Here is a 20,892-nt window from a genome sequence, read left to right on the forward strand (position 1 = left end):
ACGGAGTTTTCCTCCGTGTATTTTTTATTATTAAAAATAGTACTACTTTTCTGATGTTGGCAGTCATTTCCCGCAGTGTACTTCACGAGCATCTTTCGGAGAAGCGAAACAATAGCCTCCCGCTTATCTTTGTCAAAATCTGTCAGTATGAGGTCTACTTCCGTGCGAGACTGGACGATTCCTCCGTGAGCGCCCGATGTTGTGTTTGTAGTCCTTGGACGAAATCTCCGTGAGCGCCTTATTGTGTTTAGTTTTTATGGAGTAATAATCCGTGTGCACCTAAATGTGTGACCTGTGATGGTTTCTTTTTAAGTTTTACAATATATTCTATTTGAATTTTATGAAATAGAGAATGAAGACGAGAGACTTGTCAGTACAGTAGGCCTACCCGTGTGCTAGGGAACGTTTCAGTACTGTTTATGGAGTGAACATTGTCATTATAAGAACCAGAAGGAAAATGTTTTGAAACTTTGTGTAGTGTTTAAAAAAATGTTTAGTAAAGAATAAATTTTTATTTCAGAGGAATAATTGACATTACAATTGTATAATATCTCAAGAATTGAAGTTAGTTATTTTTGTAAGAAGTTAAAAACTAAGTTAATTTCCATATTATTACAGTAGGTTAAACATTATTACAATTAATTGCATTATTCCTTAAAATAAATCATGTTGTTACTATACAATAACATTTTTTAAGATTTTGAATTTCTTATTTGGAAAATTCATTACATAAGAGAGTAATTTTTATTTAATTTCTAAAAATGAATATATTATATTGTAATTAAATCAGTATGAATATTTAAACAAATAAAAACAGTTTAAACGACTATGATATCCATTATTCGCTAACCTGGAGGAAACCTCTGTGAGCGCCTGATGGTGTTTCTAATTTTAAGCGCCTGATGGAGGGTTAATAGTAAAACTAACGATGAGATGACATCGAGCATAAGAACCAATGTTCTCTGTGGTCTCAACAATTTTAATAAATATAACTACTGTATACGTTAGACAATACTTTTCTGTCCAAAAATAGTATTTCACATGACGAAGTCTACATGTCACAAAATTATTTCCAAATAATTTATAATTCCAGATGAAATTTATTAATATATGTTAGGATAAAAACCAATCTAGTAATTAACTCCCTATAGTACACAACAATCTTACACTACACTTCTTAAGTTAATTCAATTTCTAATTCCACTCCATTAGTGCTATTCACCAGTTATCAATTAAATTATAGTGGAATCAAAGTGCTATTCAAACATTCAAACAACATTAAACATGCAGAGAATTTTGATGCAAGGTTAGGATCCATTGGTTTGATAATTTGATGAAACAAAAGGATTACAATAGAACAGTTTCATACAATAAATTCTTGATTTTCAGCAGGCAGTTAATCTACTTTTCGGATTATCCTTGGTATCCAGAATACAATTCTTAGTTGAGACTAAAATCTAAGGTCATCTACTGAATAGTCAAAAACTTATTTTAGAAACAATTCCATTGATTTTTCCTCATACAAGAATATTACTTCACTCACATCTTATGTAAAAAGTGACAGTTACATTTGTTTTTCTCTGTATCTTAATAACAACATATCTTGATTTTATTAATGATTTCAATGTGTGTGCTTTTTTTACAATTTCAAGGAACATTAACAAAAGACATTTTTAAATCAGACTATTACAGTGTAACTTAAACGTTAATTTTCTTATATATATTAGTAAAACTTAATATACTATATGAGAAAAGTTTTTTCACTTTGTTTGATGAACTTCTTTTCATTTTCAAACTGCATCAATTTTTGAAAAACTCAATTCAGTTTAAGTTAGCAATAATGTTTTTGTTTTTTTGGCATAATTTCTAATAAAATAATCAAATTAATAAGTGACATTTTTTTAAATATAAGTTTACAACAATGTTTTTGAAAAACATATTTTTTTATTAAAACTTTACTGGTACTATTATCCTGTTTAGGAGTACTGACGGCTATAACCGCCAACCAACAGAGTGTCTGTCTCCAGGGAGTAAATAAAACTTTTTAGTTGTTATTTATTCAAAATGTATTGAAACATTATAAAGTACCAAAATGCACAGAAAGTAACCTATAAATGAAAAGATGGAAAACCTGTGATTATATATATATATATATATATATATATTATTTTATATATATATATATATATATATATATATATATATATATATATATATTCTTGTTGCTATGAGCCAGAACCTTACAGCAATAATTACTTTTAAATATTTCACAGTCAAAATAGTATGTAAGAACGTCACTAGAGAATGTAAACAGCTGTAATATTGATTATTTGAAAAGCCCTGATGGACGGTTAAAACTGGTATTACTCTTTTGGGATCAAACGGCTATAGTCGTCAGTAGTTGCCAGTACTCGTTTGGAACAATTTTCAGCTACTACTCAACAGGTTACTACCCCTCCAAAATCAAAATACAACAATGCTTTTGTTCCCCAGCAATGAGCACAGATAGGTGGACACAAATTTTCAAATACAGTAGAACCACTATAGTCCGCCCTCAGTTAATGTGACTCTGGTTAGTCCAACCACAGCACACGCACCACTTGTCGATGTTTTATCAACCAATAGCCTTTGTTTACATGTTAATAGTAGAACTGTATCACTGACCCAGTGCATAGTATCTGTTGTATACTATATTCTCCTCTCATGAAGTGTTTGGTAGCAGTGCTCGGATTTATTAATCAGTAAATAGTAGTGAAAGTGGGTTACGTCACTTACCAAAAGCAAGTCACATTATGTTCAAGATTCAAGATAATTTATTTGTCTTTAGACATACAACGTACACAACGGACATTGTCACTATACATAACCACAGGCTAACATTGAATAATTAAATTAATACGAACTTGAATTGGTACTAAAATATATGTAACTAGCAGTTACCCATGGCTTCCACACAATTTTAAAAATCTAAGGCCGTAGGTTTCTTAGAGAAAACATTCATGATGTAATATGATCAACCCTACAATTTTTCTTAAACATTATTAGATATATCAGGTACATATTATTTCAGTATCCATGGTTGAGGGATTAAAAACAAATAAAATTTTGACTGCTTCTGTTTTACGTTGAAAAAATAGTTCAAAAATCTAATTTGGTCAAAAAGTGTCAACTTTTCTTTGTTTGGATTAATCTTCTATCTAAGGCATTTCAAGTCCAATAGTTGAGTTTAACTTGTGCCCTAATCAAGAAAATATATACTAACAAAAATCAACTTTGATTAAAAAGCGTATATTTATGGCTCTTTTAATTAACTTTCTGTCTAAGATAATTTAAGTTCTATAGTGATAGTTTGCTTAAGAATAAAGAAAATATATAAATTCAGTACAACCGAAAGGTTACTGCAGTAAAAAATAACCAGATAGTAATATAATTATATTTACTTGCACTCTTATTTATTTATAGTTCCACAGTTGAGTTTATGTTGTTGCACTGACCAAGAAAATAAAAATATTTGACTGATGGATCTTTTGCATTATTTAGAAATACATCATGACTCATTCTACAATTATTTATTGAATTATACTGTTGTAATATTTCTTTGCCAATACTGATATAGTGGTCATTGAATTCATTTGGAATTGTTGATAGAAGAGTTTCCATTTTGAAAAAAATCCAAATTCTAATTTTATAATCAGCCAGGCTGCTTTACACTTATTACTAGCCCTACCTATGTATTCATCATGGTATCTAATTTTAGCCTCCTCAATTTTGTTCTTGTACATCTTCCTTTTAGAACCATAACAATTTCTTAACTTTACATTTCTTTATAATGTGTTCCTTTTAGCATATCACTAAGATATTAACAATATTTCAAATTTTCCTTAAGGGTTCATCAAACCACTTATAATTTCTCTTATTCTGTAACAACATTTGGAGTCAGGCAGTAATAGTTATACAGGATCAAGAAACTATTTATAAAGTTTTCAAAGGCAGCAAAGAGATGCTCCTAATCAAATTGGTACAACTTCAAACAAACATATTCATACTTTGATAAGAATTGTTTTTCCTAAAAGAAATACATTGAACCTCAAGGCCAGCAGAGGGTACATCAAACTTAAAAATAAGTATATTGTGATCAGAAATTTGATACTTCCACAAATTATTTTTAAAATAATGCTTGAATATATTCTTTACAACATTAACAACGCAGCTTTTTGTTTCTAGTTGATAAATTGTTCACATAATATAAATTCAATGATTTAAGAAGATTAGCTAACATAGTTGTATCTTTATCACCCACTTAAAAAATCAACATTCAATCCGCTCTAAGGACAACTTTTTAATTGGGTTCCCTGTTAGTGATAAAAATTATCAGAGACGGGTTTCTGTATACAGAAATGGATATTACATTACTTGTATTTACACATGCACAAACAGCTTCAAGCAGACTGGTACAAGCCAAGAGTGAAATATTTATTACTTCATATAGTATGTGGTCTGTAATCAAAATAGAAACACCCCCAAACGCCTCATCCCTAAAAAACGCTGCTGTTAATTTGTAACCAAGAAAATATAGTTTGACCTCATCACTAAGAAGCCAGTGTTCGTTAATTAGAACAACCGTGCAGTCACCTTGATAGTTCACCAAGTTTATTTTCAAGGATTAGACAATAAGATGTATTACACTTACATACATCTCTGTACCAGACTCAGAGCTTAGAGTTTGTCGTCAACAACAGACAATGCATCACCACTAAAACTAATCTATGTTTTCGTTATGTAAGAAATAAAAGTACTACAGAACAGATTAGTGAGAAATTACTTTGGAAAATAGCGTATGAAATAAAAGTGGGAGTGACTACAACAAGAGATTGGAGAAAAATGTAAAAGATATTGAAAGTTTTATGGTGAACAATGACACTCTAAAGTTTTATAAAAGACTGTTAAGCCAAAATCTGAGCTTCTAAACAATACATTTTAGATAATAACACTTTGGATTCTTGGTATTATCAAGAAATGGCAAAGAAATTCTGCTCTTGTCAAAGAAAAGGCAGTGAATCTTCACCAAAAATTGGAATTTGATGGTGAGTTTACAACTAATAAAGGTTAGAAGATTGATCAGTGAACAGTTAGTAATGATGTGGGACTTGTAGAAGTATCAAGTGATTTCTGACCAGGTATATAATATTAATAGGACTAGGCTAAATAATCAAACAATTTTACACCGAAAAAATCCTTATTGCATCAAACTAATGATAACATAATAACAAGTGTAAAACTTGTCAAAAAGCCTGTCTACCATTCCTACTTGCATTGCCAAACACTAAAGCTGTCACTATTATTGGTACACCAAAAAATCTAAGGGCATTGAAAAATAATAATTTATTATCACTACCATTTACCAAAATCGAAAATTCATCTAATGGACAAAAAGTTTAAATTGTGAATTTTGACAAGTTTGTCATTTCTGTTAAAATAATCTTTAATAAGAAAAAGTTTTCTGTTTATGTTCTATTGTTATTGGATAATATCCTTGTAAAGAAGAAATTACTAAGGCAGAAATAAAATTAGAATTTCTACCACCTACTGTAACTTTTCTAATCCAGCCAATGAGTCAAGAAGTAATTAAATAGTTAAAAAGACAGTATTGCCAAAGATATATCAACTCAATTTAAAAAAAAGAACCAGAATATTGTTCAGAAATTAATTAAATGACAATGAACATTAACACCTATAGTATTAATAAATAGGCTATATGAAACATAGTAAATATGTTAAGGGAGTGTGACTGAAGGTAGTCACCTCACACACACACAACCCCACACTCATGAGACGAGCATAGCGGGTTGGGACCATTACCCATAGTTTTCTATCCCATCAGTCATTTAGCATCACTGACCTGGTGTATTGTATGTTGTTTGGTATTATTTTTTTATGATTAATATGGATAAAATTGCAAATAATAAAAATCTCGGTTTCATGGGAGATGTGCACTACATAGGGTGGAAATATGACATACCTTTATCCCTTGTGTGTGTGCGGGGTCTGCGTGTATGGATGTGAAACTACCTGGACCCAGCCGCACTCTCTATTTGCTGATACTATAAGGACTTATTGGGGATACAAAAAAATAGAGGAACGTTGCAGCTAAGTCAAGAACTTTGTCTACCAAATAAAAAATATTAAAGACTTTTTACACAAAGAAACTTTGAGTGTCTCAGTTGCTTTCCTTCACATTGTGAACCTGCATACTATTGTCTACGATGAATGAATTTTATTATTTCATATGTTATATAATAAGACTTATCAATACAAGCCTCAGCTGTGGTGCAGTGTTACCAGCTGTAACGGAAGAATAACTAGTAATTTGATAATCGAATGAATTCAACAGTCCAATGATCGTTACTGTTCATCTTGACTTCTTATGTTCCTGAATCCTGTACTTTCACAATTTAAATTAACACGTGTTTTTACCATAAAAAAGGACATGAAAAAATAATAATAAAATAAATAAATACAGAATAATCAAACGCAGAATGTAAACAGCCGAAACGAATCGAGATGTTACGTCAACTCATACAGAGAATCAACTGATATGATAATGTGGTAATGCCACCAGGTGAGGGGGGAGGTAGGGTGTGGTAACTGCCCTTACGGCCAGACTTACAATGATATGCTCTTACTATAGTTTGTGCATTACATTACTGTAGCTATAAGACGTCCAACCTCAAGATAAATTTGTCAACAACCTATAGACAATTTTGACTTAAAACTGGATAATAAAAATTATAAAATTGGTATACTCCTTATAATCTGTCCTTTTCATGTTCAAACCATACCATCACTCTTGTTGGTGATGGATTAATGGGGTTCTACTGTAGTTGGTAGTACTTATTTCAAGTTCAATTTGTAAACAACCTATAGACAATTTTGACTTAAAACTGGATAATAAAAATTATAAAATTGGTATATTCCTTATAATCTGTCCTTTCATGTTCCAACCATACCATCAATCTTATTGGTGATGGATTAGTGGGGTTTTACTGTAGTTGGGCTCAGCCTACCCCAAAAGCACCATACACAGGATTTAATTATAAGTCTTGTAGAATGTTTAAAAGATTGTTCGATGAGTCCAAACCATTTTATATTTTTTAATTATTTTCTACAGCAGTCTTAACCATTAAAGCATAGCGCGATAACTTTCCTGAATGTTAAACCTGTTGTGTAAGTCGACTTGATCCGTCAGCATTTCAAGTGTTAATAATATTTTACAGTTACTTTTGAAATTTGACATTAACATTTTAAATTACACCCCATTTTGTTACTAATGATAAGGAAATATTGTAAATTATAGCAAAAATCAAGGTCTTGGTGAAACAAATTGCAATGTCAAACCTCTGCGTTGTAATTGAAGAAAACTTGTGAGTTTCAAATTTTTAAGATAAGATAATGAAGATAAGATTGAAAACCTACCATTTATAAACCTACTTATAGAGCATTTTATTTTTATTTATAGTAAAGGAACAATACCCAGAAATATCTCTAAGAGCTCCAAAACTCCAAAAATTTATAACAAAAAAAATGGAAATTAACATGAAGCGTTGCCACCATATTTCATGGATACCTTACTATGTACATGAGGAAATAGAGAGAAAAAGGAATTTCTGAATCATCTACTTCAAGATACTCTTTATTTAAATAATAAATTACAGACCAAAAATGTAAATATAGTTAATACTACAACCATTGCACTATCGCTGAATTAAAAATGCCAAACGTAAAAAACAATACTTTTTTTAGGATTTTATAAACCAGTGTTATAAAGAGACAGGATGGCCAGAACCACAATGCAAGGAATGGCAGTGTCGAGAGGGTCATGCACGAACGAAGCACATCAATGAGAGGCCACGTTACCTTTGGAAACATCCCAGAGTCTGACACGGCGGTCTGCACCTCCCGTCGCCACCACGTGGTCCACGGGGCTCCACCGCACTGCACTTATTTCACTCTCGTGTGCGTCCTGCAATCAAATCACCGTGTACTTTCCATATTAGTTAATAATATCAACATTCAATACAAGTAATACCAGAGCCTGACACAACGATCTGCATCTCACGTCGCCACCATGACGTTCACAGGGCTCCACCACACTGCACTTACTTCACTCTTGGGCACACCCATCAACATATTTAGTTTCTCTCTTCATTTTATGCATAATTTTCATAAAGTACAGTAACTTACTAATGTTTAAACCATCTGTTACATTTAATGCAGACAAATATTTTTCAATAGGATTTTGTAGCCTATTATGCTAATTTAAATCAAATCTAGAGCTTCTTGTACTATAGATTTCATTTTCATTACAATGACTATTTATTTCTAGGGTAACGTCATATAACATTTCAGAGGTAGGTCCCTTATTCTTCTTTTCTGAACGGACATGCACGCATGTCCTTGGGCAAATGGATCTTATTCCAGTTCCAGGGGACTGGTGTTGACCCATTTAATCCAGACACGAATACGCACCAATTCGGGCTCGCATATAGCAGCAGAAAAGCCGACATCTGATGCGGCTGGTCTCCGATCAGTATTGTCACTAACGCAATGACTACGTACTCCCAGCGGGTGACGTAGCAGAACAATTCGAAAGTGATGGAATGTGTCTGACGAGCTACTCTTTCTGATCATACTCACATCTGCTTTAAAATCTGAGACCTCGGGTTCATTAAAGAAATCCGAGAAATAAAGACTGGGTGTCATATAAGGATAAGCAAAGAGTACAAATAATAGAATTCAACAGTAGTAAACCGGAAATAGATTCACAATACAGTACAGTTGGACAAATCTGCCGACAGTCTGAATTCTGCAATTATGGGTTCATTTGATTTTAGTTGTCCTGTTATTAACAAGAGGAGATACACAGTAGCCTGGTGGAGCTCTGAAATGTCCTCTTTGAGGAAGAGAGTCAGGGTTTTATTCAGGAGAGCAAATACTTGGAGTATTTAATGAGGGTCTTGCACAGTACAACCGCAAGGTTTGTACGGCTAAGAGATTAGCTTTCGAAGAAACTTTGCACTAACATTGACAGTGTGAAGGATTGTGCAAGGCTTCAGAAGCTAGTAGCGAAAATCCCATCTCACCGCTTTGTGGTTTCAAGGACGATCAAGGTAGGTATATTACTGAACCGGAGACAGTTCTAAAAATTAAAGATGGAAACAAACTTTTCAGGATGTATTATTTATGATAAGAATCAACCTCTGAGGTGTGGAGGGAGAACTAAAGGATGCGCCACTTACTCACAATGGAGTTTGGCATGTCATGTAATAACCTGCAGAAGGATTGAGTGGGCGGTTAACTCGTTTAGTCCATATAAAGCTGCTGGGGGAGACAGAGTGAGAACGGTTAACTAACCGTTCCTAATTTGGTCATCTATCCACACTTTTCTATACACAAAGTACACGTTATGTTACAGTGATCGGTATACTGCCGATCAGGTGCAATCCGCGATTATGCGTAGCATACTCGCGGCGATGTGTATCATATATACAGAACTGCAAGCAAAATATTTACAAAAGTAGGATTAATTGTTACTTAGGATATCTGACTACAGATTTTCATACACAAGGTACAACAATAAACATTTTTTAGTGATAGGTAACTCATGTACTGCCAATCACTGTTGTCCGCAAATATACACAGCAGACCCGTGACAATCAAAGTACTATAATACAGGTACAACCAAATTATGGTTTACAAAACTAGGATGATTTGTTACTTTGGTTATCTATCTACGGTTATTCATACAAAAAGTACAACAAAATCATGTTTTTGCAATCAGTAATTTACGTAAAGCCGATCACCTGTCATCTGGGAAGATACACAGCATACTTGTGGTGATCCACGAACGTAAATCTAATACTAACTGTAACCAAAATACTATTTTGAAAAACTCAGACTATTCATTAATAAGATTATTCACGATTTTTGAAACACAATATAACAAAAACGTTTTTGTAATGCGTAATCTGTATACTGACAATCAGGCGATAATTATTGACATGGTAAGTCTCTCCAGATTATAATGTCGAATCCCGTCGTTCGATTTACAAACCTGATCTTCCTTGAAAATTCTGTAGATTCAGGATTTGGCTTTGACAAATCAGTAACTATTAACACAATGCCATAAAACATATATTTTAAACATAACATTTTTGTCACAGTCATAATCTGTTGATATATCTATCGATATCTTTGAAACCCTCATTAAAATTCGAAACTCTACCTGGACTTCTGTGACCAGTAGACACCCTGCTAGAATAACCGGACAATGTCTCCATTCATATTGAAATTCTTTGACTTGTCCATGGATTTCTCCATTTTGTTAAAATTCCCTGACTATTACAAACCCGATCTTCCTCAAAAATTCTGTAGATTCAGGATTTGGCTTTGACAAATCACTAACTATTAACACAATGCCATAAAACATATATTTTAAACATTTTTGTCACAGTCATAATCTGTTGATATATCTATCGATATCTGTGAAACCCTCATTAAAATTCGTAACTTTATCTGGACTTCTGTGACCAGTAGATACCCTACTAGTATAACCCAAATGTCTCCATTCATACTGAAATTCTTTGACTTGTCCATGACTTTCTCCATTTTGTTCAAATTCCCTGACTATTCACGGTTTCCTCTGTCTAAACTGATCGGTCGGCAGGCCGGTACGATACCACAACACTTTCACTGGTGGCGAGTGGCCTTGAACTGTCAACTTACACCACAACCCTCTACTCACTTTCACAAAGACTGTCCAATATCCTTAAACTTGATGACAAAAACAAAATCACCGTTCGACATGCTTCGTTTTTTTAACTTTTTACACATTTTACTCAAGGTTCCTGTACATATCCCACTTTTTTCCCATACATAGTACACTTAAGTATAATGCCCGCACTTCCCATACACTGGACACTCTGATGACAGCTCGGCACTGCACAAGAAAAGCATTTCAGAATGTATTATATAACAACACATTATAATTACATTAATCTTTTAAAAATTTGTATTACTTAACTTTTTTGTCTGTCTGTTATATACAAATGTTATCTTTTTTTTAAAGCGGAGATCTAATATAAAAGCGGTTAATGATATTTGAGCAATAGCTATCAATTTCTTTTGCCCCACATTTTTGTTTTAAAATTTATGAGTATTTTTTATATCTAATAAAATCATTATTATACATTTTTTGTACAATTAGAACAGGATTATAAATCTATTTGAGTGTAAGAAAAATTATTATAATCTTCTAAGGCTTTAAATAACAACGTGTTTAAAAAATGATTTTTAATTCATTGACTCAATATAAATGTGATGATAATAATAGAACACATTTGCTAGAAATAACAATACACTAAAAGTGTCCGACCTGTCAGCCACGCCTCTCACTATCTGTATTGAGTACCCACAAATAACACCAACTGAATGAATATTTCATTATTGGTTTATTGATCAGTATCCAAATGTTACCATAATAACCATTTCCTAAATAACCTCGGTGACCTTAAAGTCGTATAATTCTATAATTCCATTGTTCTATGTACAGGATTAATATAATTCCAAATTCCTCATTCCTGCATTCAAAATTAGATTAGCGTAAGAACCCAGTCGGTTAAAATATGTTTTATAGATAAGAAAATTTGAGTTACACGGGCTAAATCTTCATCTGCTGACTTATTTTAAGGCGGTCCACATGGGTCATTGCTAACAGGTTACATATACTGAAATCAACAAAATAAAGAATATTTAAATGATCAAAAACTCTATGGGAATAGAATTAACTTTTTTTAAATAGCAAATGAAGAGTGTAATGTAAATGTAAGGCTGCATGAAGGGTAATCAAGAGGGAAACTAGCTGTGGAATAAGTAACAGAGAAATTGTAATCAATTCTAGTTCTTTTAATATCGATTTTATTAACTTAGTGAATTGAATCTTAAATCAAAAATGATTTTACCTCAACATTGTAGCATAGTGCTAGTAGATAACTATAAATCTAGATGTAATAACTTTTAAACTTTACAATAGCAAAAATTTTAGGTTCAGGAAAATTACTTATTAGGCTTCACTCAAGTGATTTCTGAAGGCAACCTGAATTGTGATCACAGAACATCCGTTTATTAAGTAGACTTCAACAGCAAACGCATGCTCCTGAATATCCCAATGTACGATGGCGACTGATCGTGGTATAGAATAAAAATGTAGAACCATGCCTATCTAATGAAACCATTCTCCCACCCTACTACGACCTCTATCATCGAATTGTGCATGTTTCCTCATCCTTTAGAATTACCCTGCAGTAAATGTCAGATGACCTTTAGTTTCCAGATACAAACAAGTGACATTAATTTGTTTCATGTATTTATATTTACATGCTCTTTTTTTTATTAAAGTGTATGTATTAATTGAACGAATATTTTATAATTGGTTTATTGATCAATATCCAAATGTTACTGTAGCAACCATTTTAAACTAGACAACCTCAGTGATAGTAAAAAAGTATAATTCTATGATTCCATTGTTCTATGTACAAGAACAATATAAAACCTAATTTCTCATTCCTGCATACACAATTAGTGTAAGAACCCAATCTGATAATAAAATATCTTTTGTAGATAAGAACGATTGTATTAATGGGCTGAATCTCCATCTGCTGCCGTACTTAAAAGATTTCCACAAAAGTCAATATAAGGCCTGTGCTCTTTCTTACATTCATTAATGACATTCCTTTTATGAGGCAAGTAAGTTGTGTTTGTTAGTGGATGATACCTCTCTCTCACTGACATCTGATGGTGGGTCACAACTTGAAATAAAAGCTCACATACAATCAAATACTTTACTTCAACGGTTTTCTCAAAATCATTTTGATTTAAATGACAAAACAAATTTCATTTAATTTCATGTAAATAATATAGATTGCGCTCATCTCTTTTTTTCTTTCATTTGTGATTCACATATCAATCCATCTCCTTTCATGATATTTCTTGGAATTTATAACAACAAAATTTCAAGATTTACTGATCACATTGAATCAGTATGAAAATAATTAGGTTCCGGAGTTTTTGTTTTAAAAGCACTTATAATTCTGAACACAATTTTGCTTACTTAGTTTGTTTGGCAGTTTACTATGGACTAATTTATTCGTATCTTAGCTACAGTGTAGAAATCTGGTAATAAATAACTTTATAACTATAAAACTCTGTGTTAGCTGTATCTTAACAAGGATTGTTCATTATGTGATGTCAGTATAAATGTTAGTAACAAAATTCACCACTCCATGGGGTTTCAATTCAGACTAGATTATACATACTAGTTTAAAGTACATTGGGTACATACATACCAGTTTAACCTAGATTGGGTACGGTGAAAACCAAAGTTGTCACATACCTCTGGAAACCCCCATGGATATCTGGGAATAGCAAATCACTAACCGCATACGAGGTCTGTCCAAAAAGTATCCGACCACCGACCAGTAGGCGGCAGCGGTGTAACCTACCGGCTCGAACCGGTTATTGGAGGGGAGGGGCGAGCCTACTCCTTCCCATATTAGGCATTGAATACGATTCAGTCACTCAGTGAGTCACAGCGCTCTGTTCCGTACAGTACTGCCGTGTGTGTGCGTCGCATTTCAATATGACTGAATGTGTTGAGCAGCGCATTTGCATTAAATTTGGCCAAAAATTTGGCCATTCAGCATCAGAGACGATTACTATGATACGGAAAGTTTATGGTGACGTGTCTATGGGCGATACACAACCTTCAATGGCCAGAAACGGTGAAAATATTGAACGTGTTCGTGCAGCAATTATTGAAAACTGTTGATTGACTGTCCAAGAGCTGGAAGAAGATTTAGGAATACCAAAATCGTCAGTTTGTAACATTTTACACAAAGATTTAAAAATGAACTGTGTTTCGGCAAAATTGGTTCCTCGGCTGCTGACAGAAGACCAAAAGAACTGTCGACTTGAAATCGCACAGGTCAATCTGGATTTGATAAAAAGTGACCCAGGGCTATTTAAAAAAGTTATTACTGGTGATGAGTCATGGGTTTATGGCTATGACCCTGAAACAAACCCACAATCTTCACAGTGGAAAACTCGCAAAGAGCAACGGCCGAAAAAAGCAAGACAAAATCAGCAATGTCAAGACAATGCTGACAGTTTTTTTTTTGACCACGACAGCATTGTTCATCACGAATATGCTCCAAGAGGCCAGACAGTGAATAAGGAGTATTATCTTGAGGTCCTAAGGCGGCTACGAGATGCAGTGCGAAGGAAACGACCTGAACTGTGGACAAGCCGTGACTGGATCCTGTACCACGACAACGCGCCAGCTCATTCCTCAAATCATATTCAGCGTTTTTTGGTCAAACAAGACATTGAACAACTACGACAGCCTCCCTACAGTCCTGACATAGCTCCTTGTGACTTCTGGCTATTTCTGAAATTAAAAATTCCTTTGAAAGGAAAAAAATTTGACGATGTTGAACAAATAAAACAAAATGCGACGAAGGACCTGTTAGCCATTCCGCAAAATGAATTTTAGGAGTGTTTCCGGAAGTGGGAGGAGCGTTGGAATAAGGTAGTGGCTTGTGGAGGGGAGTACTTTGAAGGGGACCAGATTGCCGTTGCCACCAAGTAACGTCAGTTCATGCCAGACGTCAATGTCGAATACTTTTTGGACACACCTCGTATGTTAAGATACTGGGTTAAAGGGACAATTTGATCGATAGACTTAATATACTGCAGAGAAGGATGGTTGAAAAATGTGATGGTTCCTTAGTGTTAAAGGCTTTAGCAAGCCTAAATGTGAGGGAATCCCTTTCCTACTTGCTTTGACTGTTAAAGGTAGGAACAGACCTAGCCACCCCATCTTCCAAGGTGACATGACTTAGTAATACCCACTGGCTCCTCATGGTAGCTGTAGTACGGAATCTGGAAGGTGGCTTTAATTCCCCACCCTTACTCATCCTGAATATAGTGTCACTCCAGAAGACATGTACAAGACTTTTCACATTTTAATATTTCTTTTTTAGCAGTAGATGTTTTCTGAGCTTCTCACCCTAGGAGCGAAAGGACACACACACACACACACACACACACACACACACACACACACAATTCACCTTTATAATGTTTACTCTAAAAACACTCACAAGATGAATAAAGGTGTATACAGGGTGTCAATTAAGTCTGGAACCTCTTTTTTTATTTTTGAACCATAATAGAAAGAAATACCAAAGTTCACACGTGCTTACTGGTGATAGTAACGCAAACATCTGCCCAATTACCGACCGGATAATCCCTTTGGGGGATGGTCCACAAGGAGTCGGACAAAATTCTTAAATAACAGCATAGGTCAAATTTGGTATCAAATTAAAGTTCTTACTTAGCAGAGTACAATGCCGCAAACCGGACTACAAAAGGTGGATTCATTCAGTAGTTATAGCTATTTGAATTTTAAAACAATTGAACAATGTAAATTATTAAGTATTACAAGTAAACACCAATTTTTAAGTACCTGTGATCAAAGTAAGTGTTCAAAATGTTCCCCTCCCATCATCTGACAACGTAGTAATCGAAGCCAGGAATCAATAATTATTACCAATAACACAACTACTGTTAGAATGTGAAAGTGGCAGATTGAGTCATACACAGCATCCACAGAAACTTAACGTTTGGGCAGGTATTATAGGAAATCAAATTATGGGCCCATTATTTATCAATGGTAATTTAAATGGTGACTCGTATCTAGCAATGCTCCAAAATGAGATAATTCCTGCACTACAAGCTGCTCTTGGTCGACAATTTCAAAGAATTTATTTCCAACAAGATAAATATTGCTCTCCTTGTTAGAGAATACTTGGATACAATATTCCTTCACAGATGGATTGGAAGACGTGGTACAGTAGAGTGGCCTGCTCGTTCCCCTGATTTATCTCCGCTGGATTTTTTTCTTTGGGGATACCTCAAAGATAAATTTTATCGTACTAAGCCTCGAGATATCTAAGAAATCTCATAGTCCAAGAAGCTCAAGATATTCCTCGTGACTACCCTCAAAATGCAGTGGATGGCTTTTACAACCGCCTAGGACATTGCCAGACGATGGTAGGGGAACATTTTGAACACTTACTTTGATCACAGGTACTTACAAATTGGTGTTTATTTGTAATACTTAATAATTTACATTGTTCAATTGTTTTAAAATTCAAATAGCTATAACTACTGAATGAATCCACCTTTTGAAGTCCGGTTTGCGGTATTGTACTCTGCTAAGTAAGAACTTTAATTTGATACCAAACTTGACCTATGCTGCTATTTAAGAATTTTGTCCGACTCCTTGTGGACCGTCCCCCAAAGGGATTATCTGGTCGGTAATTGGGCCTATATGTGCGTTACTATCACCAGTAAGCACGTGTGAACTTTTGTATTTTTTTTATATTGTGGTTTAAAAATTAAAAAAGAGGTTCCAGACTTAATTGACACCCTGTATAGTTCTAACATGTTATCATCATGGAACACTTGACACTATACTTTTCTAATGGGATAAATTTTTAACCTTTCGATTAATTAATTATATTCCATTTGGTGGCCTTAATCTACGATGTTATGATATACTGCTATGCTTAATATAGAAGATGATGACATTTCCAACATTTTACATTCACAGAACATTTAAATAAATTGCTAAAATGTTATTGATTGAACACTGCTCTTAAAGTACTTTTTTTTATAAGAATATTTTTCCATTTTCTAAAGTTATTTCCACAGTTAATAATCCACTATGTAAAATACTTTGAAACAAAACTACGTCTATATTCCCAATTATTTTAAAGCTAACATAGTTTGATATTTAAAAAAATATTCATAGTTCACTCTTATTTGCGAAGTTTTCATACATTTTTAGAAATTAGTTTAGAATTTAAAGTGATATTTAAGAATTTTATGTTATTCCTCATTTACACAGTTCCTCCTAAAACGTTTCACAATTTGTAAATGAAACAATTAGGCTCTTTTACTTAGCTTTAGACCATAGCATGATCTAACCAAGAACTTAACTGTTAACCCAATTCTTAGTATCTAAATCTAGTTTAAGAGGAACTCTCCGAATTATAATTGTTGAACTATAATGTATATATTGAAAACGTTTGCAAAAACACATGCCAATACTACAGAAATTGTATGGAACAAAAACAAAAAAGAATTTTGACCAAATATGAAAAAGTATATTAATAGAGTAATTATATTTTAAAACATCATTACATAAAGCAGCAGAAAGAAGTGGACGAAGAACAACAGTATCCATTTATTTTAAAGCATCGTATCTTATCATGTACATGACTGGTGACTTGTTAATCAAAGTCTTATAATAAAATTTACAGAGTTGTGAATATTGTTTTATATCATTTAAAAAAAAAAAAAAACACTACAAAGACACAAAATATACAGCCATTTACATAGTTAAGTATTCTTCAGTATAATGAAATGCTTTCCTCTGAAACCATTTATGAAATGCTGTTATAAATTTTGTAAGAGATTAGATCATTTTTATTCTAGAGGAATTTTATCGTTTATTTTTTGTTTAACATACTATGGAGATGATTCTAAAAGTTTGAGCCGATGTTGTACAGGTGTAATTATGTTATTATTGCTTGTGTTATGGCCGTGGGTGTATTGTCCTTCTACAAAATCATTAATTTTGGATTTGACTATGCAGGCTAATTCCAATAGATAGATACTATACAATATTAGAATGTTAAATCAATAAATATTTCTTTAAATTGAGTCTGTAGTGGAACCTTCACAAAAATTCTTACTGCTTTTTTTTGGAGTTTAAAAATGGTTTCAGAATGACGAGGTTCCCCATGTAAGGATTCAATAATTTCAAAAAGGAGCAAAATAAACACAATAACAGTGAGAGCTGTGTATTTATAGTGGTTGACTGATTAAGAACTCTTAGAGTAAATATTGTTGAATACAATGTTTTAGACAGGTTTTAATATGGGATTGCCAATTTAACTGGCTGCAGACCCAAGTCCCATTTAGTTTAGTTTTTAGTTTTTTTTTTTTTTTTGCTTTTTATTTCAATCCCAAGAAATAGTACACAGCACATAGGACTGTATATCTATATTTCTATTGTTTAATGTGGTTACTAAGAACCAGATATTTAGAGACTAAAGCTCTTCCTTCACATTTGTCCACATGTGATACCCTTATGCCTGCTGCATATTAGTGTTTTGACATCCGTATAATGATATAATTTAGCTCCAGCGATACCATATAGGTCATCATCATACATGATAAAAAGAGGTACCAAGATAGAACTCTATGAACACCATAGTCAAGGTTCTTCCATGGAGAACATAAAGTAATCGCCATACTACAAAATAACTTGTTTTTATAATAAGAAAAAACCAACTGATTTCTATGTTATTTATGCTAAATTCATTGAGTTTTGATATTAGTATGGTATAATTCACACAGTCAAAAGCCTTGGATAGGTCACATAGAACACCAACAACAGCCCTCTGAGACCAAGTTCACTGATTCACAGTTGACAATATCGCCAATAGCTTTACCTGTGCTCATTGACTTCCAGAACCAATACTCGCTAGAATTTATCAAGTCATTTTGTTGTAAAGAAGGTTTAAGTTTCCAAAGCATGACTTTTATTTATTATACAAATAACATTATTTTACCTTTTTTTTGTCTCTAATTCAGGGGTTCTTAGAAATAAAAACAAATAGAAAAACTAACACATGTGCAAGAATTTTTTTATGTGAGACTGGGAATAGTATTACATGCAAACTTCCATATTGTCAGAAATTTTAGCATACAAATTATCAGTACCTGAATTTGAAAGGTTAGTCCTCTGGTAGCCTTTTATACTATTCACAGTTGTCATTACTTAAAGGTTAAGGTGTATAGACTGATTTGTTAATCACTTCTACTATAGAATTATCCACTACATATTGTGTTCCAAGCATTGATAAATAATAAATAGTTACTTTTAAAATACTACAGAATAATTTATCTATTCCTAAACATGATTTTACAAAGTATTGTTTTTTTTGTAAGAAATCTGTTACTTATGGTTAAAGATATTTTTCTATAAACCCTTGGACTATATTATAAAAAAAAAACAAAGAAAATAAAGAAAGAAAACAAAGAAAATAAATTTTTTTCTGATGGAAAAAAATTAAGACATTAAGGGAGAAATAGAACTGAAATCTTACAAACTTGAGTGAAGGTTTGGTAGGTACAGAGGCACACAATAACACAGGACCAACGTTGTTAAGGGAGAAGCTATCTGGGGACAGTCCCCTCATGTCCTTGGCAGCGTCTTCTAGTTCTTTCTGCATCTTTGCATTCTTTTTCCTGCATAAAAGACACTTTGTTAAAACCAATTAGATTTTCATAGCAGTTGCACAATAAATTTTAGAATTTTTTAAATAGAAATAAATAAGACCAGATTTATATTTACTTAATTCATGAATCTATACACTATAAAATACTCCATGATACACACAGTAATACACAAAAAGTAAAAGGAAAATTCATTTTTTTATGTATTTATTCATCTACATTAATTTTGTCTTTTGACTCTCTTTAGGTCCTATTCCAGCCATTAACCTTATTGCTTTTTTTCTGCATTACCATAACTCTGTGGAGATTGCCACCGTAAGAAGCACCCCAGACTGCTATTCCTTAACGGAGGTGGCTTTCGAATAACGCGTGATATGCTACTCTCGTGGCTTCATGAGTATTAGTTGTCTTGGTTTTCTTTAATGCAAACAACGCAAGTTCTTAGAATTAACTCTGAGTAGTCAAATCCAAATATTGTTTTTGTAGATATACCGAGGAGAAATAACTTGGAAGACTGGTTGTGTGTAAATACAGAAATAAAGAGGACCAACATACAACTGAAAACCTAGTGTGACAAATGTTCCAATGATACTTTAGTAGAGACCAGCAAAGCCCAGAAAAATCTCTTCACACATCATGGACAATATTTCGATAGTGCATAAACGGTGTGGCTTAAAAAATTATTTAGGAAGTAGCTAAATAAAAGAAGGCACAATCACATCATCTGAGTCTGATGGATGAGCAGCCCCTACCCCAAATGGGGCTATCATCTGGTGGCCAAAAACAGAGTGGAGGCCAGGATGGTGGTAGCTAGTCTGGCTAACATCCACAGAATGGCTTGCCTTGTTATCACTGAGGCCTGCCTGTTATCACTGTAAGTGCACCACGTACAGCTCTAAACTGCTGTCTCAAACTCGCCCCCTGGACATTGTCATTTGAACTATGGCCTGGAGGAGTGCCAACTATTGTCAGTAGATCTGTGGATTGCAAAATTGAATCTCTTATAACCTCAATTTTCAAAAACTATCTCATTGGCCTAGGTTCAGTTCTTATCTTGTACAATCACATCCCGTTGGTTCAGGACAATTACCAATAGAGCTACACTTAAGTGATTTCGGAAGTCAACCTGGTTTGCAATCACAGAACATCCGTTCACATAAATATTCCAACACATAATGGCAACTGATCATGGTATGGAACAAAAATGTGGAGCCATGCCCCCATTGCATGAAACCACTCCCCCCCCCCCATTACAATCAATCAATCAATCAATAATTCTTTATTCATTAGTTGTACAATACAGTACATCGAATAGTGTCATAACATTACTTATATATATAAAAAGTACTAAACATACTCAAGTTCCTCTATTGAATACAAAACTAAATCAATCAAATAATTTTTTAGTTTTCTTTTAAATTTGTTAATATTATTTTCCATCTTTATGCTTTGAGGAATATTTTTTCA

At 33.3% G+C, this 20,892-nt stretch overlaps 1 protein-coding gene across 4 annotated transcripts in view; it reads right to left on the minus strand.

The window, feature by feature from the left end:
- The window catches only part of LOC124362292 (autophagy-related protein 16-1), a 235,709-nt gene that overhangs the window by 153,976 nt on the left and 60,841 nt on the right, over nt 1-20,892 (minus strand). For all 4 annotated transcript variants that reach the window (XM_046816663.1, XM_046816664.1, XM_046816666.1 and 1 more), the window contains 2 exons: nt 19,296-19,437; nt 7,915-8,020 (listed from right to left, as the gene is read on the minus strand). In XM_046816663.1, the coding sequence (XP_046672619.1) occupies nt 7,915-8,020; nt 19,296-19,437 (248 nt within the window). The remainder of the gene's footprint in view (nt 1-7,914; nt 8,021-19,295; nt 19,438-20,892) is intronic.

The sequence above is a fragment of the Homalodisca vitripennis genome, chromosome 5 (genome assembly GCF_021130785.1).
Source record: "Homalodisca vitripennis isolate AUS2020 chromosome 5, UT_GWSS_2.1, whole genome shotgun sequence".
In the NCBI taxonomy this organism is placed as follows: Eukaryota; Metazoa; Arthropoda; class Insecta; order Hemiptera; family Cicadellidae; genus Homalodisca; species Homalodisca vitripennis.